Here is a 21,610-nt window from a genome sequence, read left to right on the forward strand (position 1 = left end):
AAGCGTTGTTTCAGGATGAGTCCAGAGCCAGGGGTGGCTTCGGAGGACACAGCTCCTCACCGGGTGCAAGGGTAGCTCTGCAGAGGGCACCTCTGGCCACCACAGCGAGGTCGCAGCTGTCTCCATGCCTGATCCGAAGCAATACTGCAGCTGATGGGAAGCCGGCAGCACCAGATCTGGGCTCCTCACTCACCCTCCTTCCCGCGCTCCCAGCCCCAGGCGTGCCATGTGCCCGAAAAAGCCCAGAGCTCTTCAGCAGGGAAAGCAGAAAACAAAACCAGCGTATGCAAGGGTGTGATAAGCCTGAGCAGCAAACACGAGAGGGATGGGGGGTGCGAGCATTGCACACGTGTGCACACACACACACTGGGGCTATTTCCATGGAGCAGCCTATTCCCGGAGGGAGGACATGGAGAAGGGACAGGGGCAAGTTCAATGGCACCAAGGGCAGAGCAGGGGAGGTCCGTCGAGAAGGGAAATTATAAACACAGTGCGGATGGAAACAGCATCTGCGCACGCACGGCGCAGCCCGCCCGCAAGCCTCCTGACGGCTCCTCAGACCTCCTCTGGGCAAGGAGGATGTTTCCTTAGCAAATACTCAGCCTGCATCTGGAGCAGCAGCTGTCAGGGCTGAGGGGCTGAACTGCAGCACTTTGGGCTTCTCATCCGTCTCTCCTCCCCCAGGATGGGGGGAAACCTTGAAGAGCAGCAGGAACAGACAGACGGTCAGTGCCCCCCAAGCCTCTACATGGACCTGCAGGCAGCCCTGTCCTTCCCAACCGGTGCCCAGACCCAGAGCCAGGAGAGGGGTGGGGTGGGAGATCCGCTCTCACTTCCCTCCATCCCTGCCCATCTCAATCCGTTTCTGCCCTTCCCTTCATGCCAGCCTGACGCTTTTCTATCCCCGCTGGGTTTTGCCAAAGGCCTTACTGACAGGGTAGGGGCTGGGCACGTAGGCTTGCTGGAGGGTGGTCCAGGGCATCCACCATCATGCTGGTCGAAGGATGCAGAATGAGGCCCTGGTTTTTAAGGTAATTCACTTGAAATACCTTCAGCTGCCTCCCCTCACTGAAACACACCACCAGGCTGCACCAGCCCTCCTCATTCACAACAAGCATGTCATAAACCAGGTTATCCCAAGCAGTCTCTGGGGCCATCCTACAGGATTTTCCACCTGCCCCAGTCCAGGAATACAAAAGGATCTGTTACGGCCTCACAGCTCAACTGTGCTTACTCAGATACAGTCACTCGACTGCTTGCAGCCATCTGTCCGTGCCTTTGAAAAGACAGCATCTGTAAGCATCTGGAATTGAGCAGCGCTGGGCCAGCAGAGCAGCAGCCACGCCGTGCATGGGCAGCTTGGCGGTGCGGGCAGCCAGAACGGCTGCAGCCAGGAGCCCAGCGGCACAAGGGCTGGCATCGTCCTAGGGGTGCCAATGGGCACCTCAGCCACCAGAGCAGCCCAGCCCTGCACTGCCCCGCTGCTCCCAGTCCCTGTGATACGCATTAAAATCCCATTTACTTAATGGAGGCTTATAGGGAAAGCCTGCTCCAAAACCCAGCAGTGCTGCAAAACCTACCCACAGCATCGAAGGAAGTGCCGAAGGCTCTTGTTTTCTTCCCCAGCCCCCTCCCGGCAGCCACGCACTCCAAAACACCAAACTGCAACAGGATTTATGGAGCAGAGTTTCCAGAGGGGACACCCAGAGAGCAAACATGGAAATAGTGGGAAGAAATACACCTCGGTATTCCCTGGATTTGCTCGCTGGCTTTCCGGGAGGATTCCCCACTCGCCCACTCCACCAGCAAGCGCAAGCTCTGCCAGAGGCAGGCAGGGAGCCTGGTGTTAACATCTTTATCTTGAAAGGGGACTCATTTCCCCACGAATGCTTTGAAGATGGAGTTTAGCGCTGACAAAGACGACCTCAACATCTGCCTGCGCACGCGCTGGACACGGGCTGATTCATTAGACGATCAAAGGCGCCGAGCGGGTCTTTAAACGCCTGCGCTTGATCAGTGCCCCATAGGAAATCCCCAGGGGAATCCACCCCAGTCTCTGCCACGGGGTTTTCCATCCCATCCTCCACCGCAGGAACCAGAGTCTGTCCGCAGGAGCTGCAGGCAAGCCTGTGTGGGCAGCCCTGCTTCCTTGCCATGGGCTGGCAGCGACCCTCAGCCACCCACATTCCCCTTTGCAAGGGACCCGTTGCTCTGCATCGACCTCCAAGTTTCCACTCCCTCGTTCAAGGCACCTCTCACAGCCCAGTCAGAAACATCCCCTGCCTGATGTACAAGTCTTCAGGAGCAAAATGGCCAAAAGATGCCACGGCCTGTAACGCCTGCCTGAGCTCCACAGGAGCCCCGAAGCTGCCGGGGTGCGGCACACCAAGCTGGGACCCCTAGAAGCTTGCCAGGTGACCTTGCTGGAGCAAGGAACGGAGCCCCAGAGAGGGTGCCAGTCCCAGATGAGGGCTCCCAGGGACTCCGCATGGAGAAGCACCCCAGGAGCCAGCAATGTTGGGCTGCGATGGGGACAGTCCCATCACACCGGGTGACACTATAAAGCCCTGCAATAACAGGTGGGACAGCAACAGGGCTCCACCTGGAAGGCAACCCCTTGGCCAGGACTATCACAAGCCAAACATAGGCAGCACAAACTCCTCTGTACCCCTCCTCCTCTGCAGGAGAAAGGATTAGATGTGTCTTCCCTCTGGAACCCCTCCCTGGGCCAGGCTGGTTCCAGCAGTCCTTGAAAAGGCACAGGAAGAAGCATTTTGCAAGGCGGTGAGAAACGAGAGAGCCAGGATGCTCGCGTGGCGGCAGGATCAGCCCCACAGCCTGCAAAAGGGCCTCAGTGGCGCCTTTTGCTGATGCCTTTCCAGATGTCTGCTGAAGACAAGAAGGGTCAGGCTCTCCCCGGTGTACGCGGTGGAGCTGCATTGGCTTCCCTGGAGCTACCCCAGCTGACACCAGCGAAGAGCTGCCTCATAATTCTCCCATCTCTCCACAACCATCCGAAAAATCTCATCTAAACATTTCGTCCTCAGCTGAGAAATGATTCAACACACAGGCCTCTGGCTTCCAACCTAAGCAAAGCTGCCCAAATATAAAAAGAAAACGTAATGCACGGTGATCAGAGATCTCCACAGGAAAAACATTAGCCTGGTGGAAAAGCATATTGTTCCTAATACAGAATTTATCAGGCTGACGTATAGATTTTCCTCCACAAAATATGAAACCTGGATCTGAAAGGCCATTAACTCCGAAGAGATCCATTAAAGACGCCTGTCTGCAAATGGTATTTAAAAGTATTGCATCATCCTAGGTATTGTCATGCTCTTTGGCTATGACTCGACTGCAGGTCACATAGTTAAAACTGCCTCCAAACCCTAAAATTCTTGACGTAAAGAAAATAATACTAATGTTCACCAGCCTAGAACATGGACTTTTCTATCAGCTCCAACCGGAGCCCATAAATATTAATGCATCCATAATTAGCCTTTTTAAATAATGCATCCAAAATTAAACATCAACGCAGTAATAAATCAGTCAGGGCTCTTTGTTGTAGGTTTGGTTGGAGGGGGGTAGGTTTTTTTCCCCTTCCGTGTCAGGCACATAAAACCCCAATTCCCTCATCACCTCTTCCCGCTGGACCAAAATGCAGGAGCCCGATTGGATGGAATCCGATGCCATTTATACTTAAAAGTCTGCTTTCTTCCATTTAGAAAAATAAAAGTCACATCTGCTTTTTGATTTGCAAAATAATGTCATGCAGCCAGCCCCAGCCAAAGCTGAGCTAATGTTATTGAAACCGCCCGACATGAAGGGAGACAAGGCTCATCTCGGGAGTCAAGGTGAGAGAGAAAGTCAAGTTTGCAAACTCTCTCCCCCATCGTCGGCAAAGTGCTCCCAGGAGCCGAGACCCACTCCCTGTGCAAAGAGCGAACGGAGCAGAAACCCCTCTGATGCATGAGGTTTGCAGGGGTCTCCTCTGACACATCTCTGCCTTGGAGCTCAGGGCAGGTACCCAGCCCGCATTTCACCTGCTTTTCCCTGATCAAAGTGGAAAATCCTAACAGGCTTTGGAGGAGTAACCTGCAGCAGAATCCCCCCCTCATCGAGTCAGGCTAGACATTTTGCAAAAAGCCATCCGAGAGAGATCACTCTGCATTTGTTTATCTATAATTACTGATCAGCCGGAGCACCACCATCCATGGGAGGGTTCTGGCAGGGTAATGAAATCACTTGCATTCTTGAGCTCCGAGTTCTTTGCCCAAACACACCCCAGCGTCTCCTCCAACATTGCCCTAGCAGAGCCATCTCCCCACCACTCAAGCACACCGTCCACAGCTCCTCATCAGGAGCTCACCGTCAGAGGCTTTAGACACCCTGCTCAGACAGCACATTCTATTCTAGAATCCACACCTCTATTTTATCATATGCATATCTGAAACTACCTAAAAACCCGAAGGTGGAGTACATTTCACAGCAGCTTGACAAGAAAGCAAATTCACAATTACTTCCAGTTAGGAAATTCTTTGGTAAACGCCCCAGGACATGCAGCATGTTCCGTCCCATGTAGCTGTAACTTTCCAGCTCGCTCTCCAACAAGCCTGCGAAGCAGGTACCATGTCGAAGGAAAACACAGGCTTCTCCTTTTGCATCGCCAAATCACTCCTATTAACTGTTTCCAGGAATAACAAGATGCTTGGCATTTTTGGTCACATGGATTGCTACAGTCTGCAATGCAGTAAATTCACTTTTTCTTCCAAAGCTTTGCCAAACCCAAAGCCTTGTTTTTAAGTGAGGTTCTGCCCTGATGCTACATGTTCCCACGCACCCAAACCAACTGTGGGTGCTCTGGTCACCGTCCCAGTTTACAAGGGCAAAAGGAGGAGGTTTCTCGCTGCAAACACCACTATACTTGACTGCCCTTCCTCTTGCAACATCAGCACCCACAAAGCTGAGATCTGTCTCTCTCAGTCTCACGTTGCCCCACCAACCTGTCCCCAGAACAAGCTCGCAAAGCCCAGGCCACTTACGACTGATGGACACTGCAGTTGTAGAAAACAAAGTCCACGGAGGCAAACTTTTTCCCCGTCTCCTTAGATTTCAGGTAGAGCTTCACCACTCGCTTGTCCCCTGGGAGAGATCGAGGTAGAAAAAGGCATCAGAAAGGACACAGTGCACAGCCCAAGGCTTGTGATGGGCTGAAGGGAGCTGGGCACCACCACTCAGCCCAGTTAACCAACAAAATCCTCCAAATTTGGCAATAAAAAGTGTTCAGCCACACCCACCCAGTCATCAAATGGGCCAACAGAGACCAAGTACAGCTCTGAGCCCCTACAGCTAACTGAAACCTGCTGGCATGGAGGCAGGTGCCTTGTGTTGTACAGTGGTACTAGAGTGAAGCTTAACAGTTTTGGAGTGAGCAGAATATGTCCTAGAGCCCATGGCCACCTACAGCACATCTGCCCAGGAATGGCTCATAGGTGGGGAACGAGGCCAGGGTGACTGGGACTGGTGCACAGAACATGTCAGCAAGCAGCTGTGCCCCTGGCTCAGAGGAGAGCAAGTCCCCATGAGCAGCAATATCCTCCTCCTCCTGCACCCCAAGGACCCAACTCGGATCCTGCTCAGGGACCAGGCATCACTGTCACAGGAGGACTGTCCTCCTCTACATCTGGCTGTTGAGCAACAAGAGGGACAAGGTTTGTCCGAGGCTTTCTCCCCACTCTAGATCACAAGCTCACCGCGGCCCCTGGTGATGGGGATGACGTCCTTGGCAGAGGGAGAGCTGCAGTAGATCTTCCCGTCTTCGATGCGGCTCTCGGACTCAGTGAAGTCTTCAAAGGAACAGTTGACTCCTGCCGAGAGGTCTGGCACGTTCCAGGCCTGCAGGACCAGCTGGGGAGGAGAGGCAAGAGCATCAACACGGAAAACTAGCAAAAAAGAATCCTCCATGTCTGCTATGTGTAAGTCCAGTCAACGGAAAAGACCAGGGGCATGATCCCTCCTCCACCACCCACGCATAGCAGGGAGACCTGCTCCGGGTTTTTGCAAGCAAACCTCCCCGCTCAAGCAAGGAGAGACGACTTCAACGGGTTAAAAGACAGAATGACTCACAGGCTCTGTCCTCTGCCCTCCATACCACAAGCCATTATGCCTCACCTCTGCAGAGACCAAGCACAGCGTCAGGGCTAGAGTGTTTCGCGGAAAGGCACCCACTTCGGCAAAGCCGAGGAGGGAAGGAATCCACCTCTTCCTTCGCAAAGTCATTCCTGGGGTCAGCAGTTCTCACTTTACAAAATGCTTGCCTTATTTCTAATTTGAATTTTTCACAGCTTCCAGCCATTAGTTCTTGTTATGCCTTTCCTTGATAGATTAAAAAGCCCTTTAGTCCCTGATATTTGCTCCTTGTAAAGGCACTTATACTCTGTAATCAAGTCACCTCTTAATCTTCTTTTTGATAAGCTAAGCAGATTGAGCTCTGGAAGTCTCTCACTGCAAGGCATTTTCTCCAGCCTTCAACTCATTTACATGATGTTTACGGGAGGTTTTCAGCCTCCTCCTTTCAAATCTGGACTCCAGCCTGAGCTCAGCATCCCCACGCTGACCACACCAGAACCCTGTGCAGTACCCTGCCATCGGTCAGGAGACAGCTGCCCAGCTCCCAGCTTCGCCCAACAAGCATGGAGAGCCCCACAGTGAGGGATCAGCCCCGGAACTGTTTCCAAGGTGCTGGGAGAACACCTATCTTCTCCCTCCATATCTAACTTTAGACTTGGTAATATCAAACCCCAATTTCTCTGCTAAACCAGCCCCACCCAGACCCACCTGCTCTGCAGAAGAATCTCACCCCATACTACTCCACCAGTCCCAGCACTCCAGCAGGTCCCATCTGCAGCCATCTCGCATTTATTTCTGCATTACCAATGAACGTTAGACCCTGCAGAAGCACTTTCCAAACTGTTTCCATCCAGTGACAATTCCCCTCTGACGAGAACTTTTTGAGATCTGTCACAGAGCCAGTTCTTAATCCACTTAACACATGCTTTATCAATATTGTATAATGCTAATTTTTAATCAGAACATTGTGTTGTACCCAGTCAAACACCTTGTAGAAGCCTAAAGACATCACATCCCCATAGTCCCTCTTCTAATTCAAGTCATAATTTCATCAAAGAACAAAATGAGGTTTGTTTGACATAAAACCGCGTTGACTGGCATTAATTATATCTCCATCCTTAAATCTTGATCAGTTGTATCCAGCATCCATTTTTGATTCCGTTAGTTTTTCTAAACTCAATGTCAAACTAAGCTGTCTCTGACCATTCAGTCCATCCCATACGCCCTTTCTGTATTGTGGTGAAAAAAATGAGACCCTTCTCTGTTTCCTGGGCTTTTCTCAACATTTGTTTATGTATTACAAAATAGTAATTATTTAATATTATATTGTTACAAATATCCACAGGCCAAGGAACTCCTCAGCAATTCCTGAGTGCCAGATATCCAGACCTGGCAGTTTTCAAAACTTTATCGCTAGTATATGCTGTTTTGTATTCTCTTCCTGGTGCTAATGGCCTGGAAAATACTTTGGGGAAGTCCATCATCCTTCCTGTCTGCACAGAGAGAGCATCGAAGTCTCGTCCCAAAACATCTACTGTAGGCCAGGGTCAGAGACAGGCTATTGATGCTGTTGTTTGTATTACGGAGAAATATTTATTGCTCGCTTATGTCTTTTCTGAATAATCATCAACTGGTTTATTATCTCCATCAATAGGCCAGCCCTCGTCAATGGCCAACCCCCTGCACTTTGCTATGTTTTATTTGGCTTGGACCTCTCTTACACTTTTCTCCCTGCTTGTCGTATATTTGTTCGTTATTTTTAATTGCCACCTTCCCATCCGTTGCCCGCAGAGAGTCAGGAGGTGGCTGGGGGGGTTCCACGGGCAGCAGAGGTGGCTTACCGGGACCTCCGACATGGTGACCGAGATGTTCTTCGGCTGGACGGTGAGCTGGACGCACTGCCGCAGGTCGGAGGCGAAGCGCTGGGGCTCGTCCGCCCGCTCGCACCGATCTTTGCGTGAGCATCTGGGGGGAGGTGAAACCGCAACGGTGTGGAGGAGAAACTCCCGGGATCCTGCGTGGCTCTGGGCTGATGCCATGGCCAATACAGCCTTTGGCACGGAGGGGATACCCAGCCGGGGACCCTGGGAGCTCTGCTTTCCCCTGGTGCCAGCACAGGGGACTTCTGGGGTCTTTTATCTTCAGTTTTTCTTATTGACACAAGGACATCAAACCCGGGAGCCCAGGAGCAGGATTAGAGGGACCCTGCCGGCAGCTTCACTGTGCATGGGTGCGCATGAGCACAGCCCAGGTGCTGCAGGAAGGGATGACGGACCCCTCAAACCACTCCACCCCCACATGTTTCTGGGCCAAAACCCAGGAGGGGGTCTCTCCAAGGAGAACACCGTTGGGGACAGACACTGTTTCCAAACTATGGTTCACTGGCATGGCCTTGGGGCAGAGCCCACAGTACTTACATGTTGTGGAGGACACACCAGCCACAGTGCGGGTCCCGGGAGCCCAGGCACAGCTCACAGCTCTCATACTGCTCGCAGCTCTCCACCGGCACCCGCGTCACCTGTGGGGAACAGGCAGGGAGTGAAGGGGGACGGGCTGTGTGTTTCCCCGCTGTGTCCATGCCAAGGCCCCGCCAGAGATGGGACTCACCCTGGCCCATGGCTCCCATCCCAGTAGAGAGAAGGCAGCGGCAGGCAGCACGCTGAGCCTTCACTGTCACCCACTCCTCCCCCAGGCAACACCTCTGCCCAGGGAGGCTTTTACCCCAACCAAGCTCCTTCCACCATTGCATCTCTGCAGGGTTGGGGAGCAGGCTGTGCCAGCTCAGCCCTGCACCAGCTCCCAGTGCCAGCCAGGCACCCCATGGCTGCTGCAGCCCTGCTCCGAAAGGGTTACCAGTCCTTTATTAATTGCTCCTCCAGTTTTGATTAAAATCCCCTCGTTCTCCAAGCCCTTCGAGCTCTGTTACAACTGTTCATTTAATTACTTTCCACCAGCGCTCTGATAACACCAAGCCGTAGTAGGAAAGAGAGTGGATTTTATTAAGGAGAGGGGAGAAGAGGGGGGATGGAGAGAGGGTGCAGGAAGCAGGGAGCTGCCTGCTCGCCCGTCGTGAGGAGCTGGCAGCACCGGGCCACTGCCTGCGCCTGCTGTGCTCGTGCCTCAGTTTCCCCACTGCTCCCACGAGGTGGGACTCACTCGTCAATTACAATTTGCAAACTTCTCCACTGAAGGCTAAAGCCAGGGTGCTCTCCCTCCTCCCAGCCCAATAGGGGATGGGCTCAGCATGATGCCTACAGGGCTGGGCTATGACTGGCCAACCAGTACCTCTGGTTTGCATACCAATGAGGGTACCTGTAGCGTTCCCATTTGTTTGTTCTCAACATCACTTCAGGCAGACGGTGTCAATAGAGTCACTAGCAGGTGTCCCCCAGGCCAACCCCTGCCAGGCACGTGCCGGCCCCCAGCACCCTCAGCAGCCCTTGGGAGAGATCTCCAGTCCAGCTCAGCGTGCTGATGCTGCCATGCATCACACCACTGGGCATGGTGTACGTCCCCCTGACACTACATCCAAAAAGTGCCACTACCATGGCACGAATCTGCTTCACCTGCTCCAGCGCAGCCCGTGGACGGATGAACTCGCACCAGCAGGCTCTCTGGCCAGTTGGGGATCACACAAACTCCCACAAAGCCAACCAAAACTTCCCATCGTGAGACCCAGCCACGCTGCTGGGATGGCAGTGCCAGATCCGGATCGGTTCTGTACCTCCGGTTGGCTCAGCAGGAGCAGAGGCAGGGATCAAGCTGTTCCCACCACAGTCTGGGGGCACAGCGTCCCCTCCGCCCCAAGGTGCAAAAGTAGTCACACCAGAGAAGAAAAAGCCATTTGGAGCAAGTTGCTTCTGCTAACCTCCAAAAACCTTGCTCTGGAGGGGATGGCCAGAGAAGAGAGGAGGTTTATGGCCAGCCCCCCACAGCAAGGAAGGGTCAGGAAGCTCTCGGTCCCCAGGGACTGCGGGGATTTCAAGCAGCTGCTGCTAACAATTAATGCCCGGGGCACGGCCCCAAGAGGAAAAGAGCAGCAGGGCCACAGAGCCAGTGCCTCGGGGCAGTGTTTTTGCAGCGAGGAGCAGGGGGAGCAGCTGCTGGGCCCTGCGACAGGAGTCCCCAGACAGCCCCGACCCCAGGAGGCAAAGGCTGGACCCCAGGAGGCAAAGGCTGGACCATGCCGGGGAGCTGACAGGTCAGGAGAGCCAAGGGGCTGCCCTCCCCTCCCCTTACCTGTTTCTCAGTCATGGCATAGAGGTGCTGGTGGTCAGGGCTCAGCACCAGGTCTCGTAGGATGGAGCTGCCCTCATGGGCCACGACGTTCTCATACTGCAGCGCTTGGTGTTTCCTCTCAGCCGGCAAGTCCACCAGGATCTGTGGGGAGAGCAAGGGGGGGTGAGAACGCATGCACCTCAGCCCCCACTCTGGAAGCAGGATGGGGAATGTGTCCCGTTGGGGATGCCACTCCTCTGACCCACGCCAGCGTGGCCACACCATGGCCACCACAGCACAACAAAGCAGCAGCCACTCCGCAAATATCCCAGTCCTTTCTGGGAGACCAAACTGCAATATTTTCCTCCTTTTTTTGCATTCATCCCATGTCTATGCTGATCACCTGTCTTCAAGAAGGGAAGCCTCATCCATGGTTCTCACGCTGGACCCCCTGCTTCCCCCACTGCCACTCAGCCCCAAAGCCCCCTCCCAACTTGCAGCACAGCCCAGAGAAGACCCTAGCTTGCAGCAAAGCAGCAAACCCCATCTTGGTGCAGCAGTACCGAAAGCGGCTTGTGCACCGCACCGAGCCCCAGCCGGGCAGGACACTGCAGTACACGCAGGCAGGGCTCCCGTCTCTCTGTCCATCAGAGGAAACACTTAGGCTCATGATTGGGGAAGTCAAGAGGGTCTCAAGGAAGCTGAGGGTCAACAGAGGTTCAGAAAGCGCCTTTGTTTCCTGAGCAGGAACGTGGCAAAGGCTTTAATCCCCTTACGGCTCACAATTACGTTAAAGCTCTTCCTAAGCACACCGGTTTCTGGCTGTACTGGCGATAACCACATCACGAGGCACCACGGGGCTGGAGGCACCCACTGAGCAGGAGCTAAACTTGCCTGCGCGACTTGCTGTAACCCGACTGCCACCTCCGTGAGCAAGGGACACTTCCTGCTAATGCCATCCCTCACAATTCCCCCAGATTCGGGCTGTCCGGTGCCAGAGAAGTGGCTCAATGGGTCTGGTCCGCTCCCACGGGATGCGATGAGGAGATAATGGGACCAAGCTCCAGCTCTGTCTGCCCCATAACCCCGGCCGTGCCAGCGGCACGCTCTGCAAAAAACCCAGCAGCAGGCAGAGAAGCAGCGTGCCCAGCAAGATGGAGCAAAGGCTGCCCAGGATCGGCTCCATGCTGCTGCCAGCACGCACGGTGATCCAGTCCAGCATTCCCAGCCTCAGGATCCTCCCAGAGCACAGGGGCAAACCACTGCTCTGAAGCACCCCCCGAAATGCATTGCACAGTCCTGCCCCGATCATCGTGCCCACTCCCACAGCCCAGCACAGCCATGCCCAAGCCCTTGTGTCCCCCATGGCAGCCGCCCCAGCACTCTGGCCGCTTCATCCCTCTCCCGCAATAAATCGCCGCTGGCATTTGCATAGTTCCCAATCAGGAGGATACGGGGCCAGGAAAGCAGGATCCCGGTGTGCAGCTGATTAGCATGGAAATGTATGCGGCTCACAAACAAACCGGGGCCCGTTTAATTAGAGCGGCGCCTTTGATTCACCGCCAGCCTCCTGCATGCACCAGCCCCGGATTATTTTTAGGCAGTTTTACAAAACAAATGTATTTAATTAAGAAAGAGACCCCTGAGCAACCAGAGAGTGACGAGTCCTACATAGCAGTGAGCAAAAGGGCCGCCCTCTCTCCGAGGAACTTGGCGACTGGGTTTGCAGGGCCAGGCTAACTCCTGGGAGCCCACAGCACAGCCAAAACCTTCCTTGTATGTCCTGATGCAGGACTGGAGCACCTTCACCATAACCGAAACTGGTCCTGGTACTTGCCTGCCTTCATAGCATCCTTCGTCAGAGCCCTGCACAGACTCTGCTCCCCATCACCCCACTGTGGGCACCACTGTGTGCTGGGGAACCCAGAGATGCCAAAAGCCCATCCTAAAGCCTCTGCCTGCCCTTTTCAAGGAAGGTCTTTCTGCCTATGTCCAGGACCACGGTTGCTCCTACTCCAAACACCAGAGGAGGTCAAGCCCCAGACACCTGTGGTACAGGGCCATGTGGCATCCCCTGCCCTGTGGTACCCCTTATCCAGCATCGCTCCCGGGATCTCCCCTCCCTCCCCGCATCCTCTCACATGTCACTCCCCTCCTGGCTCTCAGCTTCTCCCCTACAAAGACCTGTCCCAGCCAGCTCTCCGGAGAAGGGTAACAGGGAGCACCCTCCCTCCCTTCTTGCTACGGCAACGTGACAAACGCACCTTTCCAACCCTTTTATGGGCCGCAGTTGCGGCGCAGAAGAATCGATATAGTTTTACCCTGGTTCTAAAATAGATCTATGGCTGGATGTCGCGCTGGCAGTAATTTTTAACTAGCGGGGTAATTTCCCCATTACATTATTGCACTGCGCAGTGCTGGGAAAGAGAAAGAGATGTATTAAAAAAAAAAACCACAACAGACGTGAAGCACTTCCAGTTAATTTGAGGCTCCAGGAAGAACCTAAAAATACTCTCGGTAGGCAAACAAAGCTGGAGCCCAGCCTGCCCCACGTCAGGGTCCTCCGGTGGGGGCACACACAGGAACCCTTCTCTCCGGCACCTCTCCTCCTGCTAATGATGCTCTATAAGTGAGTTTGAGATTCAGGAAAATGAAATTTGGAAGACCTGGCATTTAAGTTGTTTTCTAGTCAGCAAAAAGGCAAGGCATGAGGGAGTTTTTGAGTTAGCTCACAAAGGCAAACCCATCCTCCCCAGCATGAGGAGATCACCAGCAAACAGATCCCAACATCATCCCACGCCCGGAGAACCCAACTGCCCACAGTACCTACTGCCGTATGGGCAGAGGTGGGAACCTGGCATCAGGGATTCCACCTGATCCTGATCCTACCTTTCCAGCAGGATTAGCTCGATGGGAACCTGCTCATTCCGGCTGGTGGGAAGGGGACAGGCTCTTTGGACCACAACATGGCGGAGAAGTGCATGGGATGCACAAGGTGCTTCCCATCTGATCTCTTACAGATGCCAAGAGGGACTGCTTCCCCCCCTCTCCCCACACCTGCGGGGTAGCTGGGGGCAGAGGAAGAGGGAGAGGATGTCGTTTAATCAGAGCAGTCCCCTTGGAAACACGCTCCTTCCTGCCCATCCTGCCTGCCTTCCCACCCAGGGGAAAAGACATTTACCGAAAATAAATAAATAAATACACCTATTAACCTTTCTCCTCATCCTGATGCTGATATAATTACTCAATACCAATAATTACTCGCACTAATTTCTCGCTCAGGATTCCTGCCCTGGTTCTTTCCTGCCTTGGGCTGGCTGTGGGTAGCAGCTCAGCAGCGCTGCCTCCTGCGAGGGGCTGCCGGGAGCCCCGGGGGATGCTGGACACTGGGGTCCTGCCGACATGGAGGAGCAGGAGCAACAGTCAGCTCGTTGGGCTGCTGCCTCGTTAAGCAAACGGAGGAGACCAGAGGCAAGAAATCACAACTCCCTGCTGGGGTAAATCATCTCAGAGCAAGCCCAGAGCCTTCTTCTGCAAGAAACCCACGCATGCGCCCTCGCCCCACCAAGCACGGAGCCCACCCCACGGGGCGAGCACCCAGCACGCTTGCTCTGCAGAGGGAAGGGCTGAAGATCTGGTCCCCCAAGAGCCGAGAGGGCTGGCAGAGGCAGCGCAAGGCCAGCAGATGCAAAGGCATCTCACTCAACCAAGAGGTCCCTCATCCCTCAGGCCAGCCATGGAGAACCCCAGCAAAGGAAGGATGAGGGAAGGGACGGCGTGCAACGCTTCAGCCCCCGGGCACCATGGCACAACGAGTGACTGCACACAGCACGCCTGGCTGGGCAGAGGCTAATTCCTCCCCAGGGAGACCCAGACAGGGTTCATGGGGATGGTCTGGTCTTGGCTGGAGAAGGGAGTTTCCATCCCATGCAGGTTTTGGGGGAGAAGGAGAGCACGTCGCCTTTCTAAGGAGCACACGGTGGTGCAGGGTCATAGCCAGACACCAGCGCCAGCATGTCCTGCTGCTGCCATGGGCCCGGCACTCCCGCCAACACTCGGCTCTCCTTTCAGAGCATGATGTTCTGTGGAGATCCAGAAGCTTCTTCAGGGCCCATGGCCAGAGCTAGAGAAGAGCTCCTGCTCCGAGGAGCTGTACCTGAAGCCTGGGACCTGAACCCCACATGAAAGGCGAGGAGAAGCGAAAACGCCGGAAGGGCAGAGACAACACATCAGAGAAGAGACAGCTCCTTCCATTGCAGCACGCTTGGTTGCCTGGGCAAGATGCCCTCCAGGCTTGTCCATAACTGCCATAACTGCTGCCCGACGGCCATTCACCAAACCACTAAGGGGGAAACCTCTCAATGTCCTTATGGCCATCAGCAATGGATGCAACGCAGAGAGGAGCATCGCCCCAGACTCCCCTGTTGGAAAGACGGGCGATGAGATGAGTGGAGGGCAGCAGCCACGACCCAGCGGCCACCCAGGGCTGGCAGTAGGTCTGAAGGACCGCAGCGGAGGACAGGGCATTACAGCTCTGGGTCATCCCCACCAGGGCCAGGGACGCCAGGTGGGGAGGCAGGAGGCGCAGCCAGAGAGGGAAGGCAGCTGCAGACATGCCAAGGCTGCTTTCGGATCTAACATGTGCTGGTAGGGCCAGAGGGTGCTGGGGTTGGTCACCTGCTCCCTGAGAGACTGAAAACATGTGCTTGGAGGCATGTGTGGAGGGTCACCAAGAGACATTGTCTCACTGCAGGAGACCACCGGGAAGAGGCAACTCTTCACCGCCCCGCAGCAGGTCCCCCCGCAGGGCTCTCCCACCCTACCCTCCATCTCCCTCCCTCTGGGCTCTTGAGGCCCCATCCTGGGTGCCAAGCAGTCCCTCGCAGACCCCTCCTCCGGGCAGGAGAAGTGCTCAACCACGCTTTGTACTCTTATCTGTCCAGGGCTGTGATTAATTCGCAGCGGCTGGCAGCAGCTACAAGAGGCGGGCGCCTTTGCCCGCCTGCCACACTTCAAAGGCAGCGACTTATCTGCCTGGAACACGCTCCGCAGCCTTTTCACGGGGACCCTTTCCAGTTCCACGGGGCTTGCACGGTGCTGACGGGCAATGCAAAAGAAGGGCTTATTTAACAGGAGTGCATTTCAAAGCCTCCCCCTTCCCTCCCAACACTCACTGGGGAAGCAGAGTCCCCCGGGCTCAGGAATGTCCATCAGGGACAGAGACTGAGCCGGGGGGACGAGACAGGGCTGCAAGGAGAGGATGTCGGATTGAGGTTCCCGTCCCACCTCGCCCACACCTTGGTCCCCTCCTGTCCCATCCTCTTGCCAGTGAGCAGCTCCACAGCACGTCCCTGAGTTGGGAAGAGGAAAAAGCTTTGACATGTGCAGAGGGAAGAGCCCAGCCCCAGGACTGAAACCTTTCCTGCCCCACAGCACAAGGGTTCATGGCTCAGACACTACCAAAGCCCCAGGCTCCCGTACCCAAACCAGTGGGTGCACATACCCCCTCCACAGAAGTGAGGCCATGGTAACACTCCCAGCATTTTGCTTCAATTTTGGCACCATTTGTCCAAAAGGCACAGGACGGAGCAAATAAAACCAGGAGAGGAGCAGGTCCTGGCAGAGCTGACCCCCAAACAATGGGGCCACCTCCTGGAGGCTACAGAGGACACGAACAGCCTGGCCATCTCAGGGCAGAGGTGACAGCTGCCAGACAGCACCACACGACACTGCGCCAACGAGCCCACAGCCGGAACGGGAGTATCCCTTGTCCAGCTAGGGTGGGCTGGCAGGGAAGAGGAATCCCCCCGGGGTGCCAGCCTGCACAGACCCTCTTGATATGTGGCCTGGGCTCACCCCAAGGCAGCAAGTGGCAGGGGGACGGGGACACCAGCTGCCCCTCCACATGCCTCCCCCCGCCAGCTGTCCCCCAGGGACCAGTAGCACCGGCAGCTGTCATCTGCACACCCTCTCCAGTTTCCAAAGGAGGGCAAGGGGTCTAAAACAAGGTTCCTGACTCAGCTGCTCTGGCGGGATGCGCTCCTCTCCCCCATCCGACACTGGGAAGCTGCCCAGCGAAATGCAGGTCCGGGAGCAGCTGCAGGGCTGTGGCATCAGCTGTTTCTGGGGGCACAGCTGACGGGGACGGGGGGCTGGATGCTGCCGGAGAGGGGGGCCATCAGTGTGCAAGAGTGGGAAGAAGGGGGATGGAAGAGGCAGCAGCTCCTGCTCCCTCCCACCATACTGCAGGTTACCAAACTTTAGTGGCCACAGGGATGAGGACACACACTCAGTTTTGCTCAGAGAAAATCACCACCAAGAGAGCGCCGGTCGTGCTTCACCAGGGCTCACTGAGCAGCACACGCAGCCCAAAGGGTATGGGCGGTTGGCAGCGGCGGCATAGGCGGCGTTTTGGGGATGCGTCTCTCAGGGGCTGGCACTTGGTGCTGGGGACAGGACTGCCTTGCAGAAACATCCCAGCTATGCAGAGCAGGCTGGCAGCCGGCATCCCGGCTACCTCTGCTCCCCCCAGGCGGCCGCCCTCCCCGCCAGCTGCCCACACAGGAACGCACCAGCCCGGCGCGGATCAGACACATGCCTCCTCCCAGACGGACAGGCAGCTGCTGCCGCCTGCTCCAACCCCACATGCCAGGGCCCTGCAGAGGTGGATACTGTCCTCCTGGTCTCCTCGGCAGGGAGGAGGTTTCGCCAGTCCCTGGCACGGGGCTGCGATGCTCCTGCCTCAGCACTAACCTGCTGAGGGAAAGGGGGCAAGATGAGCTGCCTAATTCCATCCAGTGAAACCGATTCACTTTATAAAGATGAATACAAGAAGGCTTTCGTCCTGGGCCGACATCACCCTGAGACAGGGAATACCAGGATTTTAATTGTACCACTAGTAAAGCAAAAACCAAGGAGATATTTAATCTAAATGAATGCTCATGACAGCAAATGCCAGCGACTCGCTGACACTGACAGATATGACATCAGTTCATCTAATCAGTTTCAAAGCACTCGTTATTGCCAGTGTGTCGTCCCCGGGCAGTATCCCGAGCTCGGCCACGTGGGCTGAGGACAGACGCACTCGCTGCACCTCTCTGGGGAGGTGGGGTGGGAATTGGGTGAAGGCACTGGGGTTTGCCATAGAGAAGAGGGGGAGGCAGGGGCACAACCCTGCCCAGCAGGACCCCGAAACACAGCACCACCTTCCCCCAAACTCAACTGCCTCTTTCTTTCGCTCAAACTCATTTCCATCTTTTCCTCTTGTTCAGCCACCCACACGAGTGGCACTGTCCCGTGTCAAGCGGGCTTGGCAAAGTTGGCCAGACCAGTGCCAGCCCACGTGGCACAGCATAGCACTGACCGGCTCCTCGCCCACCATCTGCAAACCTTCCCCAAACCTCTCCTGACCAGGTTTCCCCACATTGCTCCATCAGCAGGACAGGGAAGTACAGCCTGACACACCGTTCCAGCGATTTTGACAGAATTAAAATGCTGTCAGAAAAATCTTTTCAATCTTTCTGTACCAAAACTGAACTGCTGAAAAGAGGAAGCAAGTGCCAGGGAGTACAGGAGCAGCGCCTTCGCCGGAGTCAAACCCGAGTGCAGGAGGGATTGATGAATGCAATGAAGCAGAGAGAGGAATAACAAGCACTCCTCCACTGGGAGCCACGCAGCATGGGACGGGTTAAGGCACTTGCCCTGCTTCTCTCCTCAGCAAAGCCTCAGGTCCCATCCCCATTCCCACCAGCCCCATGGTTGCTCCAGCGGTCTGGAGTCATTGATTTCCCAGCTTTGCCCTTCAAAACTCTCCTGGCTCAGCGCCCAGTTCCTATTGTCTAGTCACTCAGGAGCAAAATATCTCTATTATTATTGCAATTATTTCCCAATCAGCATTGCTCAGGGCTGAGGCAGTCAGAGGGGGGTCCCCGACATGCGGATCGATGGGCAGCCCCTGGCCCAGGGGCTGCCGGGGACCGGGTGGGAGGCACTAGCAGCTGCTGAGCGGCACAGGGAAGGGCAGGAGGACAACGGGGGACCCCAAGGACCCCTCCGTGCAACACTGTGGCCTGGCAGGGTGGCAGTCCTCGGTCTTTGCTGATCCTCAGCACCAGTCAAAATAACCTGTGCAGGGAGCGGGCACCCAGCCACCAAACCGCACATTCAGGGTGCCACACAGGGGCTTTACCTCCCAGGCGCTTCACAGCTAAAGAGAACTGATGGAAGCTCCAGGGCACTCCCAGGGACAGGACAGCAGCCACCGGGGCATCAGTTCCCCAGGGAGGGTGCAATGGAGCATCCCAAAACTACCCCTCCAGCAACATGGAGCCTGCACCTGGCTGTGCCCTCTCCGGTGTAAATGCACGGCAAAGCCCCAGCACCGCACCTCACCGCAGACACGTCACGTCCCTCTCGAGGGAGAGGAATGCAGGCAGGTAAGAGGGTCCCGCTGGTTTTCTCAAGCCACAGAAAAAGAGGAGGGAGCTGCAGAGGTAGGAGAGCCTGGTAATGGATGGGGAAGGAATTTTAGCCCTGCAAAAATGGAACGTAAGGGCAGAAAAAGCACATAACAAAACGGGACGGGGACCTCCTCCCTGCATCCCACTGTTCCCCTCCATGTAGGAAAAAGCCCTGGGTGACAGCAGTGAAGGGCAGAGCATGTCATGGAAACACCAGAATACATTTTTCCTGGTTTATTAATTACTGTAGGCATCCCAAGTGTCCCAGCAGGCCCTGGGCGTACCGAAGCCATGGCAATTTGTCACCCTCCCGGCTCCCACAGCACTGAGATTGCACATGACCAGCCTGGGGCAAGTTAATACCTAAACGTCCCAGAGAAGTCTCTGGGAAGAAAGCTCTCGCCTGAAGGACTCAGTACTCAGTTTTCCAAACAAAAGCCATCCCTTCCCTGCAAAGTCACTGGCTCCTCCAGGGAGACCGCATCCTTCTGTCCCATGGGGACCAGCCCAGATCCTTGGCTACCAGTCTCCTGCGATGCACAGCCCATCGCCCCGGCTGGCAAGCAGAACAGACCCAGAGCCATTATCCACAGCATCTCCGCAGCCTAAAAGTTGCTATTTCTCCTGCAAATCCAAAGCACCACTTATTTTCCTCCTAACAACGCTGCTCAGCTCAACAGGGTGGCACAAGTCCTCCCTTATTGAACCTCGCCATGCTTCTGACCGTGTAACCAGACCAAGATAACCCCAACATGAATGCTGATGGCTTGTCCCACCACCCTCACCCCCCTGACCACTTAGAACATGCCTACGGCCAGGCGCTCAAACCCCGGCTGCCTGCCAGCACCGATGGGGACACTCCCCTTTCCAGATCTCCGTCAGGGGATCCCAAAAGGCAAGGAGGAGACAGCAGGGCTTCACCAGGGATGCTGCGGGGAGGAAGGACAGGCTCCCGGGGCTGCAGCACAGCTGGAGATCAGCTGGATCCTTCCTCCCATCTCAGCTCCAGGAAAATAGCTGTTTCCTTCCAAGTCCCTAAAACAACACAGCAGCAAGAGCAAAGCTGCCTGAGAACAAGGCAGGGGCTGTCGGGCTTGCAAACGGAGGAGCCAGCAGCAGGACAAGCCAGGCAGGGGAGGCTGTGGAGGGACAGACCCTGAGGCGAAGGTCTGCTTCAGGGTGCCCCTGTGATCAGGTGCCCTCCCATCCCAGTAGCCCCATGGGCAGAATCAGCACCAGTCAAGCCCCTGTTTCAGTGGGGCAGCCTGTGCTGCCCTCCTGGGCTGCTGAGCAGGGCACCACGGCTTGCATCTGGATTCATCCATCAGATTACCCTCTGGAGCCCTACATCCCGCAGTATAACCCCATAAACTCCAAAGCCTTCTGCAACCCCATCTCAGCAGCTCCCAATCCATTCAGCTCCAGCCATGTAAGGGCACCAGCCACTACTTCCACAGTGCACAAGCCGAAAGCCGTTTGCGGCAGCAATACATTGCAGCAAGGGGGATGTAATAGGGACTGAACTTGCTGCCTGTCCACCTCCACCCAGGGAGTAGGACAACACCAACTGCACAGGGGGGATTTGGCTTCACCCATTTAACACCGGCTTTGATCCCTTCCTACCGATCAGGCCTCTTGTTACCACAGGTCTGGGCTGTCCTGGTGTTTTATCTCCATGGACAAATCACACCAAACTGCCCAGGAAAAGCTGGTACATAATAAACGATCAGGGTCTAAATATCGCAGGGCACAGGGACAACATTAAATCTTAACACCCAGCTCAGGCAGCAGGACCAGGCACACAGAATCTCTTACAAATTCAACAACAAAATCATACATCGCATTATGTACTTCACAGGAACGTAACCCATGGCATCAGGAGGAGGTAGAAAATTACCGCTACAGGTTTTGTCTTGTTTTTTTCTTTTTAGATCAACATCTCCACTATTGACACACTGTAATCAAAACTCCAAGCTCTGTCTTTCCTCCAAAACAGTCCCTGCTCCAAACAGAAACACCTCCAAGATTAGAGAGGAGAAACCTTCCACCACTCCACACTTGGTGTTCCCGGCGATAACAGCCAGCTAAGCCCGGCTTCGGGCTCAGCGCAACGAAGAGCACCTGCAAATATTTTGTTTCAAATACACTCAGACCCTCTGGCTCAGTTCACCTTGAGCTCTTGACGTATTTGCTAAAATTCCCTGCCCTCACCTTTTGTTTGCATTTTAAGGCTTTGTTCCCACACCTTAAACCTCTGGCTCTCCTACAGCATCTCCAATGCCAAAAGCCACATCCCTGGCTACATTACACCCTTCTCTACGTCTCTGTAAACCAGGGGAAAGCTTTGGGGCCGCAGCTCCCCACCATGCAGAACCTGGAGTAGTGAAAACCACTTCTCTGCAGTGGGCTCTCTCTATTCAAAACCAGGATGAAAATTAGTCTCTTCAGGCTGCGAATAGGAGTAATTTCAAAGGAGAGATTGAGAAGATTTAAATATAGAGATTGCTTTCCCCAAGGATGTTGCTCAAGATATTTAAGAGCTCAGGTTTTACATGGCATGGATTTCCTTTGGCACTGACGCAGAACTCCCCACCCTGCTTCTCCAGGCAGCAATCCCTTCTTCAGGCTGTTGGGGAGCCCCACGTCCCATCAGCTAACGTAGAGCACGACAGTGACTGCGGGGGTCATGCAGGAGGTAAACTGGGGTGCAAGCGGGGGCTGGAGCCCACCTGGAGCTTTCCAGGTATGACAGCACCCAGCCACGAACTGTTGTAAGCCCAGCGCTTGAAGGTCCATGCGATGGG

General features: G+C 55.1%; 1 protein-coding gene across 1 annotated transcript in view; it reads right to left on the minus strand.

The window, feature by feature from the left end:
- Positions 1–21,610, minus strand: part of PLXNA1 (plexin A1) — a 103,480-nt gene that overhangs the window by 56,338 nt on the left and 25,532 nt on the right. Inside the window, 5 exon segments of the mRNA XM_086618773.1 lie at positions 5,043–5,142; positions 5,754–5,907; positions 7,971–8,094; positions 8,547–8,647; positions 10,369–10,509. Coding sequence (XP_086474899.1) covers positions 5,043–5,142; positions 5,754–5,907; positions 7,971–8,094; positions 8,547–8,647; positions 10,369–10,509 — 620 coding nt within the window.

Source organism: Tauraco erythrolophus, chromosome 12 (assembly GCF_009769465.1).
Source record: "Tauraco erythrolophus isolate bTauEry1 chromosome 12, bTauEry1.pri, whole genome shotgun sequence".
Lineage (NCBI taxonomy): Eukaryota > Metazoa > Chordata > Aves > Musophagiformes > Musophagidae > Tauraco > Tauraco erythrolophus.